The sequence below is a fragment of the Cavia porcellus genome, unplaced genomic scaffold, assembly GCF_034190915.1.
Source record: "Cavia porcellus strain 051 isolate PalLab524CR breed Dunkin Hartley unplaced genomic scaffold, mCavPor4.1 scaffold_9, whole genome shotgun sequence".
Taxonomy (NCBI): Eukaryota; Metazoa; Chordata; class Mammalia; order Rodentia; family Caviidae; genus Cavia; species Cavia porcellus.
The window spans coordinates 91,774,014-91,787,447 of NW_026947492.1; the positions used below are offsets into that span (position 1 = coordinate 91,774,014).

At 39.1% G+C, this 13,434-nt stretch overlaps 1 protein-coding gene across 1 annotated transcript; it reads left to right on the forward strand.

The window, feature by feature from the left end:
* The first annotated feature begins 7,041 nt into the window (after positions 1 to 7,041).
* Positions 7,042 to 8,200, forward strand: LOC100726708 (mas-related G-protein coupled receptor member X1). Its single transcript, XM_003462608.4, has one exon. The coding sequence runs from the start codon at positions 7,058 to 7,060 to the stop codon at positions 8,003 to 8,005; it is 948 nt and encodes a 315-aa protein (XP_003462656.4). The 5' UTR covers positions 7,042 to 7,057; the 3' UTR covers positions 8,006 to 8,200.
* The last annotated feature ends 5,234 nt before the right edge of the window (positions 8,201 to 13,434 follow it).

The following is a 13,434-nucleotide window of genomic DNA, read 5'->3' on the forward strand; positions in this document are numbered from 1 at the left end:
TAGAGTTATGCATTTGTATCCATTATGGTTTCATTTGAGGTCTCTCTCTTGGGCTTGCAGTTGGGTTCCTCTTCTCCTTCTGTCTTCCTATGACCTCTCCTCAGGATATATGTGCCCTGACTCCCTCTTCTCATATGGACTCCTCTCATGTTGGATAAAGCCTACCCTAATGTCTTCATCTTAACTTAGTGCCTCTTCAAAGCCTCCATCTCAAAGCATACTGATACTCTGAGTAGCAGGATTAGCATTTCCACATGTGAAAATCAAGTGAGAGCAGTTCAGGTCATAGCAAGGTACGTATCACATATTTGCTGTTAACTGGTTGAAGACTATTTCTGAATATTTTCTTAAGATAGTTTCTATATTAGAAGCTTTTCACTACTAGAGTGAATAAAAGACACAGGGCATTTATGAAAGAAAAAGGTTTGTTTGGCTCACAGGCTTGGAGGCTGAAAGTTCAAATAGTAGAACATAAATTCTGGAATGTCCCCATGCCCAGTGGAAGGAGCATGAGAAGAGAAAGGATCACTTTACTGGCCAGGAGTCATAGAGAGCTGTGCGGTGTGCAGCTTGTTCCTCTACAATAACCCTCTCCCCGCCGCTCTATGGGTCATGTGAGAACTGACCTGAGAGGACCCTCCATGACCTGAGGCCTTCCCACAAGATCCCACACTAAAAGTTTCCACAGAACTTCTTGGTACTATCACCTCGGGGACAGAGCCATCAATCACATGAACCTCAGGAAAAAGCAAATGACTTAAAAACAAACAAACCAAAAAACCTCATAATATGTTACTGCAAAGTTCAAGTCGGACTCTGCTTTTAAGTCAGATTGCATTAAGAACAACAGCTGATGGGCTGGGGGTTTAGCTCGGTGGTGTAAGCACCTGACTGGCAAGTGCAAGATCATGAGTTCAATCCTGGGTAGAAAAAAAGAAATAAAAGAACAATAACTGGATGTGGCGGCTCATTCTTATAATCCCAGCACCCTGGGAGTCTGAGGTGGGGGGATCACAAGTTTGAGCCCCACCTGGAAAACTTTGTAAGCCTGGAACTTAGTGAGGCTTTCCTGATTTGGAAAAAAAAAAGAGGAGGTTGGGGATACATTTCACATGAAAGCCCTGTCTTGCTAAAATAAAAAAGGAAGATGAATAGCCCCAAATTACTGTAACATGAGGTATAAGAAGTCTTTAGAGACATTTCCTATTATTAATTTTGAACATCTCAGCTAAATCAAAATAAACAGCAAATCTCAGAGATGGGTGAAGAAAAAAGAAGGAAGTGATATGAGTGCTAAAAACTTCAGATTATATAAGGAGCCACTGGTTGATACTGATAAATTAAAAATTGAAATGTGAGTGTATTGAGCTATAGAAATAGAACAAATGAACATGGTAAAGGTAGCAAGCAGTGGCCACCAGAGACTGGGATTTAGGAAATTTTGACCTCACATACATTTATTTCATTGTCATTTGAAATTAACGACTACACAGGATTGTCTTACTGCTATGATAAAGAAACTCCCAAAACTATAAGCAGGAGTCAAGCCCATGGTGAGCCTTGCATGAGTAATGAGTGGATTATGTGAAGCTCCACCATGCAGGCTCTCATTGCTTGATCATACTATGTAGGATTTCAGTTGGCAAATAACGGCCAGAAGAGCGATTACTGATAGGGCATGACAGGATGGCAGAGAATGATGAGTAAGTGACAGTATGAGAGGTCTCATCTCAGATGGCTTTGGTGTCTGATTTGTTTTTAGTCCCTGTACAGGAAGTCACAGAGCCTGTCTAGAATCTTGATATGTATTACTTGCTCTCCGGTTTTTACTTCAGCTCCTGAAATCATCTTCTGATTGAGATCAAAGAAGTGTATTGGGCTGCCACTCATCCTGAGAAAGGCTCTTCTTCTTCAGAATGGCTGTCTCTCCAACGCTGAACAGAAGCATGGCAGAACGGTAAGGAAGGGTATAAACAGGACTATTAACAGTTCCAATGTAAATATTTTCTGAGTCTGCACACTGGTCCTTTCATCCTGTGGTGAGATGCCCAGGAGGACATGGTGCTTCCTTCAGCAAAAGACAGCAGACAAAAGCTTCTGTCTGCAAATTGAAGGCAGGAAGACCCAATTGCAGGAGTTTGAAATGAGGTCAAGTCGACCTTTCTTCCTTTCCCTTGCATCTTGCTGTGTTCTTCCTTTTATCCTGACTATTCATCATGGGACACTGCTGTCATTTATGTTCATGTAAAACTTGAGGTAACACAACATGTTTGTTGCCCAAAACTCAACTGCTAGATACCCAATATTTATTGTTTTACTGCCTTATCAAAGTCATTCTCCTTTGCGTTTTTCAGAAGGGCCAGGATGAGAAATTTGGTTCAAACTAGAATAATGGAAGAGTGTTGTCTTGGTTGACTATTTACAAAGATGAGAAGAGCATGGTAGTGTATGCCTGTAATCACAGCATTTGGGAGGCTGAGGCAGGAAGATTGTTGTGAGTTGGAGACCAGCCTCAGTTATGAAGTGAACTCAAGTCCAGCCTGTACTACATAGGGAGACCCTGTTTCACAAAACAAAAACAAAAACAGAAAAAAAAGAGAGATGAGAAGAGTTAAGAGAAAGAAACAATGAATAGTTGCGCACCCTTCATAAAGAACGTGATGTATTATTTTCAGCTCTAAATTTTAAAAGATAAAGGAAAAACCATTCCCCAGAGCGAGTGCAGTCACATATGAAGTTGTAGCAGATGACAAAGTGGGGAGCAGCACTATCACTGCTAATCCAAGCACCCTACGAAGAGCAGTGAGGTGCAAACACCCCAGTCTCTCTCCTCTTGCCCATCGGTCTCCTGACAATGTTTCCCAGTGGCTCAGTTCAACCAGAAACAATAAGATAAGGATCTCATGGAGGAGGACATGGAAGGCATGCTCTTTGGGATGCCAAAGCAGGTACAGAAGGATGGAGTAAGAATCCTTGTGGCAAACAGAGGACATGAAAATCTTCACGGCAAAGAAACACTTTTTCTCCTATCCCTTGTATCTTTCTACTGTTTGGAGTTTTTTCCCTTTGTTTGTGGCTTCTTCCTTTGCTGTCGCTTTTGGGGATCATTCACTTCATTGACCAAAAATGCTTTGAGAAGGAATGTAAGTTAAAAAGGGGAAACATTCTCTGCTGCATAAAGCAACTCAAGTAGGATAATGACTTAATCAGGAGATATTTTAGAACCTTTCTGGAGATGCTAGAACATCAGATTCCAAGACAGCTCAAGTTGTTCTTCCCCAAACCTTAGAGAGGCTCCATCATCACCCTTGTGGTCCACATACTCACTCCCAGGGGCATCAGCTTTCCAGCCTTGGGAAGAAGAGGGAAAGAAGAGACCACTCAGGGGTTAGTTATGTCACTCTCCTCCTCTTCTCCTCTTCCAATTTAGTCCAATCCAGAATCAAAGTGTCACCCTTTTTTTAAAATTTAAATTCAGAGAATCACTGTATCACAAAAGAGGAGAATAGAGACTGGATGGGGGATACTAAAAGTCTCTCCAGCCTCTGGCTTCTTTTCAGATTTTGGTTCAGATTAAGTTTTTTGGGAGAGACTCATAAATTAAAAAATGACATGATAGAGAGCAGCTGAAAAGTCTCAAGCAGGACTCCAGGGGCTGGCATGCTCTTCTCATGCGAGCTCAGGAAAGTTCACGTATCTAAGCCTCAATTTCTTCCCATGTTACATGAATATACTACACTGGAAGACCTTTAAGGAGCACATGATAAATATCATGGTAGAAACATGAAGAAAACAAGAATAATCTTCTCTTTAGGGAGTTTCAAGTGTGGTAAGGTCGACATTACACCCTAGAAGCAGATGTTCAGATTAACAGATTAAAATTATGCCTCCTCTATGAATGAAGCTTTGTGTCCTTTCTCCCAAATCTCCCCAAATACTGTCATTTTCCACTTTACTCTCTCTTTTTATGAGTTTGATGCTTAACATTGGCATGAGTGTTGGGTAGTAGAACTTCTAGTTCCTCCCTTTTCTACTTGAAAACTGCCATGACCACGGGAGCTTGTCTTCCGAAGGAAGTTCATGGTGGATGCATTCACTTTGGATACCTCTCTTCTGGTCAGAGAAAGATGCAGTCTCTTTCCACTTGTGTATGTCTGGCTCAGCTGTATATTCAGAATTTTAAAGCCACAACTACCATTTGAGGCAAGTGAAGGTCCTTAAATTTTACTATTTGATCATTATTGAATTCTACCCATTGTTTCTTGTGCTCCTGTTTGTTTAGCTTCTCTTTCTCTTTATTTATACAATTAGGTTAGATTTAATTTTCACCCAAAATTTTTATTGTTATCTTTAACAGACCTTGGCATTACTTCTCTACTTTGGTTTCATCTGCCTATACCTGACCTATGGCAGTGGTGGGTCCAAAGGCTCAATCAAAAAGCGGACCCTAAGGCTCATGCCCTGTGTTCTGATCCACACTGTGAGACCAGGAACAAATTAGTCACCTTTCTTTTGCAGTGGATCTTCATTCCATCCTTAAATCCTGTTCAAAATAGGACAAATTCTAATTTTTATCCTATAGGCTGTTTTTTTAAATTTATTTTTAAGAGGGTAAAATTAAATATAACAGAACAAAACAGATCATTAAAAAGCAATGTAAGAGACACAGATTTCAAAGCAAGACAACAGATCTTCACTGTCTATCATATTGTCTCATTTTTTCCAAACAGTTGTCTATATCTTCATTAACAATGAATCCATACAAAACAAAATACTATGAAACTGATCAGAATAGGATGATGAAGGCATTTTAGGTCTTCAAGACCAGACAATAGGGAAGTTGACAATGACTGCCATAATGTCTTTCATTCTCTTCAAAATAGCTGTCCATACCTTCACATATGTTGAAACTAAGCAAGACAGACTAAAATCACTCTGAACAAAGAGTAATAGTATTGCTGGATTGTACATTATGGCATCAGCACAGAGTACCTTAGTGTCTCTTTTTCTTCAAAGTAGGTGTTTATTTTATCATGTATTATGTAAATGATTCTCATAAACTGTTTAGAAGTTCTATGCATGTATGAGTCTATATAAATCCTTATCCTTTTTGTACTAGAGGGAAAAACAAAACAAAACAAATTCCTAGAAAAATATAAAACAAAAAAGATGTACAAACAACAATAGCAAAGAGGCCAGAACACTCACAATAAAGGCCTTCAAAACAAAGTGGTATAAGTATAACTGGGGATGTTATTTTACATAATGATCTTGAAGAGTTCCTCAGATCACCATGCAATAATATGCACAATTGTTCCAATCCTATGAATGTTAACTATTTTTTCCAAAAACTTATAGACTTTGTAGCACAATCATCTTAGCTATACTATACTTTTAGATATTTTTTATTTTCCCTTCCTTTTTCTTTTTCCTCATCTTCTCTGAGATATTACTTATAAATATCTGAATGTAATCATTACTTATAGCTGAGTAGTACTCCCTTGTATAAAAATACCACATCTTTTTTATCTATTCCTCAGTTGATGGACACTTAAGTTGTTTCCAAGATCTGGCTATTACGAATTGTGCTGCTATAAACATGGGTGCACATATATCACTGTGGTATGATGTTTTCACTTCTTCTGGGAATATGTCTAGAAGTGAAATAGCTGGGTCAAATGGGACTTCCAATCCCCGCTTTTGAGGAACCTCCAGACTGATCTCCACCGTGGTTGCACCAGTCTGCACTCCCACCAATAGTGCAGAACTGTTCCTTTTTCCTTGCAGCCTCTCCAGCCTTTGTTGTTGGTAGTTTTCTTTATCCTGCCATTCTTTCTGGAGTGTATCTCATAGGCTCCAGAGATGATTACAAGAGAATGCCTAGTGAATTCTCAGCTACTATCACTCATGCAGGCCCTCTTTTTCTGCTTGATATGTTCATACACATCTCTCTGTATTATAAACCCTGCATGTTTCTACTTTCTGCTCATGATTCCTTTTCCACAGAAGCTTTCATCATCAGAGGGACTGTATTAAGGGTATCCTTGGAGAGACAATGAGCAGGATTGAATGGAGAACGATTATGCTGCACACTCCACAGTGTGCCAGGTGCTAGTTCTCCACAGTCATTGCCACGTTTCAAATACTTCTTGTGCTTGACACTTAGATTCCATTTTAACTCTCCATTTTCACTTCCAAGCTGCAGAACAATTTGGCTCCAACATAAATCTAACCCTTTCTTTGTCAACCAAGATGCTTATAATTCCTGAGATAATCCATATTTAATCTTTACTTTGAAAGCACTTTAGTGGTCAACTTTAGGTATTTGGGCAAACATAAGTAATTCTTATAAATACAGAAATGTCAACAAGAATGATTATGATGAACAAAATCTTCTTAACATAATATATATGTTTTATAATTTCTTGTTTTCATTTTTTCCGTTTAACCTGAATCATTCATGATTGTATGGATTTTTGTGCTTTCATTCATTTACTTAAGAAATATTTAGCATAAAAATATGCCATAGAATTGAGCCCTTGGAATATAAAACGTGCTTACACCCTCAAGGGCTGTATTCACTGTGATTTTTAGCTCTCCAGGCACAACCATCCTCAAACTCTTCCAGACATAGGTTATATTCCCCTAATATCTCCATAAAGGTGTTCTTTCTCTCCATGAATGAAGCCTTCTCAGGGGGATGTCATGATTAATACCATGTCCTTATGTATTCCTGCAACTGAGAAAGAAACTTGTGGCCCAGGAGAGAGTAGAGTTGGGTTTGTAGCCCTAGCCTATTGAGTGGAGGTGTTTATCAGACTGTTCATTTACTTTTGAAACCTTGTGTTTGGAAGAGAAAGCTCAGGCGTAGAATCAATAAATACTAGGTTTATATCTATTTCTAGTTAAACCAGGACTAAAAAGCTCTAGATAGATTACTTAATCCCTGTAACCCTTCTTTTTGTGGTTGTGAGAATATGTTATCATGTGACATGTTCTCAAAATTGTTTGTATTCCCAGGTGCAGCAGTGAAGGGTTTGTGAGCGTGGATCCAACCATGACATCCCAGGGCATGGAACTCACCACAGTGAATGGAAGTGACCCGTACTTAATTCAGCCTCCTGTTGAGGTTTTGATTCCACACTTGCTGATCACCATCATTGCCCTAGTGGGGCTGCCAGGAAATGCAGTTGTCATCAGTCTCCTGGGATGTTGCATGCACAGGAACCCCATCTCAGTCTATGTCCTCAACCTGGCTGTATCTGACTTCCTCTTCCTCTTCTGGCACTTTATTATTTCCCTGCTTAATATCATAGCCTTCCTCCACATCTACATAATTTATGTCAACATACCCTACATAGCAATTATTCCATACCTTGCAGGTCTAAGCATGCTCAATGCCATTAGCATAGAGCGCTGCCTGTGTGTCCTGTGGCCCATCTGGTACCGCTGTCACCGTCCAAGACATACATCAGCTGTTGTGTGTACCCTACTCTGGGCCCTGTCCCTGCTGCTTAGCCTCTTGGACTGGTACTATGCTGGCTTCCTGAATGTGTTACCCGGTAATGATTGGTGGAAAAATATTGATTTTATCATAGCTGCATGGCTGATTTTTTTATTTCTAACTTTATCTGGGTCCAGCCTAGCCCTGGTGGTCAGAATTCTCTGTGGTTCCCGACGGATGCCACTAACCAGGCTGTATGTGACCATTCTGCTCACGGTCCTGGCCTTCCTCATCTGTGGCCTGCCCTTTGGCATTTTCTGGTTCCTGATAGCCTGGTTTGAAGTCAGTAATTATTACTTCTTTGTAGCCACAGTTGTGTTGTCCTGTGTTAACAGCTGTGTCAACCCCATCATTTACTTCTTAATTGGCTCCTTTAGGCAGAAGCATCAGACTCTCAAGCTGGTACTTCAGAGGGCTCTGCAGGATTCTCCTCAGGAGAGTGCAAGTGGAGACAGATATATTCAGGAAGCCCCGGAAATGCTGGAAAGCACAGTGGTTTAGGGATGAAGAGTCTCCACTTTTTCAGACATATGTGGCTTTGAGAGTCAATGTCACAGTGTAAACTATTCTCTTGGAATAATGCCTTGGAGGCGTGGGTGATTTTGTGATGCCGCCTTCTTCTTTCTTCATCTTTTCTCCTTCTCCTTTTCCTTCTTCTTCTTCTTCTCCTCCTCCCCCTCCTTCTTCTTCTTTGTGATGCCTTCTAATAGATTGTTTTACTTGGATTTTCTTCTTAGAGAAAGTGCAAATACAATCCTTTGGCATTATGAATTTTTCAAGTTTCCTCTGAATCTTATTGAATGATTTTCTTAGAAATTTTTATTACGATGGAAAGAATTTCTTCTCAGTCTTGAAATTAATAAGGATTTCCTACAGGAAAGTATCAAAGAAGATGACAATTTATTTTTCTTGGACTATGTTGCTCAGAGAATCATGATTTTCTGTGATTAGGGCATGTGTAGGTAAAAACCTAGATTTTGAATAACTGAATTCTGTTGCATGTATTTATCACTTAGTCCTTGAGTTTAGGGGAAATAATTTCTTTAGAGACAGACTCTGCCCCTGCATAGGTTCAGGAAATTGAGTTTATTAAAATTCTTCTAGTGACATATGTCCATTGCATGGTGCCAAGTTGACTTTGGGTTTTGGTAATTGACACCATGGACTTTACCCATGAGATCTGATATGGGGTTATTTAGTTGTTCTCCTGACCAATATAAGTATAGAAATTATGTCCTACTTATTGAAATCCTGGGATCTTTAAAGATGTAAAACACATTAGTAATAGATTAGAGAGAATACTAGATGTGCGGTCGGTAGCTGGATTCCCAAGCTGACCCATGAGTAATTTGAGCCACCTGCACACCCCAAGCAACCCAGATGTTGGGTTATTGAGCTGCCAAACTGAAATCTTACATTACCAGTGGTCTGGAATCTGCTTTTAGAATAAGACAATGGGATTTGACCTCATATTGATGTGGACTGAAGGCATCTGCTGTCACAGGGCTGCTATCCCAGAAGTTCCTGGATGTGTACCCTGACTCCTGATGCTCAGGGGTTATCTGGAGTCAGGAGAACTGGCTGTGATACAATGGTGTGCTATGTACTGGGCACAAGTATTGTCAGTACATCAACACTGGCTGTAAAAATAGGTGTGATTTGGTTGCTGTTGTATTAGAATTTGGGAGAAGAGATTGCTTTCCATGCACGTCTTTCTAAACTGTCACAATCCATATGAACACTGTTAGTAAACACAAAGGAAATAGAATGCTAGGAGGTGTGTGTGTGTGTGTGTGTGTGTGTGTGTATTGGCCAGTAGAGAGGGAAGCCTTTCTCAAATACTTGGGATTTGAACCGGTGTTTCTATAATTTTTCAAACTTGTGCCCTCTGCCACTTTTGCCTGCCCCATACACAACTGAAACTAGCAAGGAAATATATGTGAAACCTGGATAGATAGAAATGTAAGAAGAGGCAATTTATAGTACTATTATTAATAAAAACATAGAGGTTCAGGCCATGGTGATAATTACATAGATAATTTTCATCTCTTTATTATGACAATAGTGGTTGCCAGATCACTCTTAAAAAATCTGAATTGTTGTCTCTTACAAGTCTGATGTGCTATCAGCATTGTGAAGTATCTTTAATGGCTATACAATAATAGGGGTCTATATTAGTTTTCTAAGATTAGTTGGAGTCAAGTCTACAACACTAGGAAGCTCAAAACGGCCAGTTAGATCAATGCAGAAGGACAAGAGGAAAACTAATGTCTTGTATTTTGAACTCTCTTTCAAGGAATATATCTAAACCTATAGGATCAGAAGCCAAATCTGCAAACATCATGGATCTGAGAGAAGTATATGGTAGATGGAAGAAGTAAGAAGTAGTAGAGTTCACTGACTTCTCTGCTTCAGTCTTTTAGCTTGTACCTGGCCCCAAACTGGGGACAAGGAACACAGTTCATCTTTAAATTCAACATTTTATTCCTCACATAAAGGTCAATTAAAATTTTTGTAGTCTTGGCATGGATGATAGCTTGAATGTTCATAACCAGTCTTCTACTGGTTAACATGTTCAAAGTCTGCAGGTCGTCTTTCATTTCTTTTGAAGTTCAATACCTAGCAAGCATCTTGGTATTTAGAAAGAAGTGTTTTAACATGCTGTTACATATATGACAGAGTAATGCATAAGTTCTCAAAAGAGAAGAGATGGAGTTGGAGGTTTGAGCCTTTAGGTATATATATCTGAAAAATTCTATTATTTATAGAAACACATATGGTAAGAATTTTAATACCTGCTTTGTTTTAATTCTGGGTATGTGAGTGCTTACTATACAGTCATATATTATTTAATGATTGGAATGCACTCTGAGACATGTAACCTTAGGATATTTTGTTATAAGAATATCATATTGTTTTCTTCCTGGAATCTAGACAGTATAGCCTACACAGACTATATATTGCTCCTGATGGATGCCTCTCAACTTTCTCTACTGTCTCAGTGAGCAATAAGATAACTATTGCCATTCAAGTGACTGACATCTTCTCATCTTCATAACTGGTTTATAACTCAGGTGGAGAAATGAGAAATGTTTACTGAGCTCCCTATAATCCCAAAATTCTGTATTGTATAAAATTCCTATCTTTCAATAGTGCATCTCAAATTTTACTTTCAAGTAGTTCTAAATAAAAAGCCTTTTTACAAAGGACAGAGTCTGAGAGATAAGTAAGCAATCTATTGCACTGTACTCCATTTTCATGTATTTATTCTTGGATAGGAGTAAAAGAGTGTCTGAGATTATTCAGAGACAACTTAAGTTAACTCAGTGGGTAGAAAACAAAAGGATAATCTTGGGAGAACCATCAGAGTCTCCTTTAAACTGCTGTACATGTGTAAAGTGTCTTAGGGAGTGAGGAAAAGAGGGAGAGAGAGAGAGAGAGAGAGAGACAGAGAGAGAGAGAGAGAGAGAGAGAGAGAGAGAGAATCTGTGAGTCCATTACATGTTAAAGTCTTCTTGAAATATTTGGAATTTGAAATGATGGTTCTGCAATTTACCAAGCATATACCCTCTGTCGCTTTTGTGTGTCACATAAATTTGGGAAGAGGCAATTTACTGTGCCATTGTCAATAAAACCATAAAAGTGTCTCAGGATGTGATGATCACTGTATAAATAGGTTTTATTCCTTATCCCACCCTAAGTATTAAGGACAGGTGGCAAGAGCTCAAGCAACAATACAGACCTGAAATGTTGTAAACAATGAAGTGTTTATTAGTGGTTGGCAAAAATTTTGTAAAATTAGTTGAAACTAAGCTCTACGATAATGGCAAACTTATAAGGGGTCTGCCAAGTCACTGTAGCAGATAAGACAAAAAGCAATGTCCTGCTCTCTGGACACACTTCTCAAGACTGTATCCAAAACTACATGATCAAAAACTACAGGTAGAAATAATAGAGAGATGAGAAATGGAAAAGTATGTGATAGAAAGGAGAAAAGAGAAACAGTGAAATACACTCCCTTCTCTGGCACATTCTTTTAGTATGTAGTAGGCATTAAATTGGTTATGGGACGTAAATAATTTTTTTTTTTGTCTTTTTGAGATAGAATCTCACTATTCAGTTCAGGCTGGCCTTGGGCTCACTTTGTAGCCCAGGTTGGTCTTGAACTTGCAACTATCCTCCTACCTGAGGCTCCTGAGTGCTGAGGTTACAGGAATGTATCATCATGCCTGGCTTGATAATTCATGTTTAAATTAAGTGCAATAGTTTTCTCTTCATATAAGGAAATCACCTGAAAACATTTTTTGCAGCTTTAGTGTAGATGGTGGCTTACAAGCATATTCAAATTATCCATGTCACCCTGCACTTCTTTTTAAATGTAGTCTATAGAATCTTAGTATTTAAAAGGAATGGTTTTAATGTATTTTTACACATGTGACAGAATGACTACCAACTTCATAAGTTCTGAAAAGTGTAAAAGAGGAGAGAGGCATGTCTGAGATTTTAGGTGTATCTTAAAATTCTATTTGCTTATGGAAAGAAGTATGACACACACCAGCCTGGGCAACTTAGTGACACAGTATGATCCTATTTCAAAATTTTAAATAATGAGCTGGATATATAGCTTTAATGTAAAGACCCTAGCTTCAAATTCAGGGAAAGGAAAGGTAGGGAAAGAAAAAATACAGTACGTAGATATAACAGAATATTGTACAGCCTCTGCAAAACATGTTCCAGGATGATGGTATAGATGAGGGGTAGAACTCTTGCCTAGCAGGCTCTAATCCAAAATCCCAGCTTGACTGGTTTCCTGTTGCATGTTACAACAGAGGAACCTTGAGGATATTGTGCTAAGTGTAGTAAGCCAATCTTAAAAGGACAGTCTAAAATCACACTCATATGAAGTTTCTACAATAGTGAAAATCCAGATACCATGGTTTATGCCTGTATCCCAACTACTAAGAAGCTGAGACGTGAGGGTTGGGGGTGGAGCCCAGCCAGGGAAACTCAAAGGGACTCTGTCTCAAAACACAAAATGAAAAGTTTTCAAAGGACTGGAGATGCAGCTTAGTTGGATATCCTGGGTTCAATCCCCAGTACCAAAAGGAAAAACAAAATTTTTTCAGATCAGTTGTCCAACTTCTGAATTTGTCTTATTACTTTTTTTTATTTAAAGAAAAGGAAACAGAAAAATACATGGAGATAAAAAAGGGTAGATATAGTACAAAATTACAGAAAAATAAACGGTAAGAAATCACTGGTTGATAAGTTACATATTGTCATCTTAGAAATAGCTGTCCAGGTTACAAAATTAATTTAAAATGACATTCAAAAAGTGACACTGCAAACAGTTCTGCTCAATGATTGAACAAAAACTCAGTAATATGGTTATCAGTCCTACACATTATTTTACATCTCAAAGAGGGTAAGATTAAACATATCAAAACAAAACAAAACAATTAAACAATTTAAAGAAATACAGATTTCTAAGCAAGTCCACTGGAGAGCTTCACTGTCTATCTATCTGTCTCTAGTTTCTTACAAATAGTTGTCCCCATCTTCACCCACATTATATACATATTGCATATTATAGAACTAATCAAATCATTACAGGATGATGAAGGCTTTTTAGGTCTTCAAGATCTAACATTTGGCTGTTTCGGACTGCCGCGCCTAGCCATCGGTGTGCAGAGGAGGGGCTGGGCGGATCTGGGGTGCCTGCATCGGCCTCCCTGTGTGTCTGGAGGACTGTGGATATCTGGGCCCGGACTGTTTGGGTCCCTCCAGGCTTCCAGGTGCAGTGAAGTGGAGAGGTGGGTTTGAGGCCTCTACGTCTGCCTCCCCATCCCGGTTGCACTTGGAGAACTGCTGAGCTTCCGACGGGTGGGCGGGCCCACACTATCCCCGGAGCCCAGCCTGTTTCGACTGCC

Bases quoted from the DNA above. Each gene is read 5' to 3' on its own strand.
- LOC100726708 (XM_003462608.4), top strand. From the start codon at position 7,058: ATGACATCCCAGGGCATGGAACTCACCACAGTGAATGGAAGTGACCCG.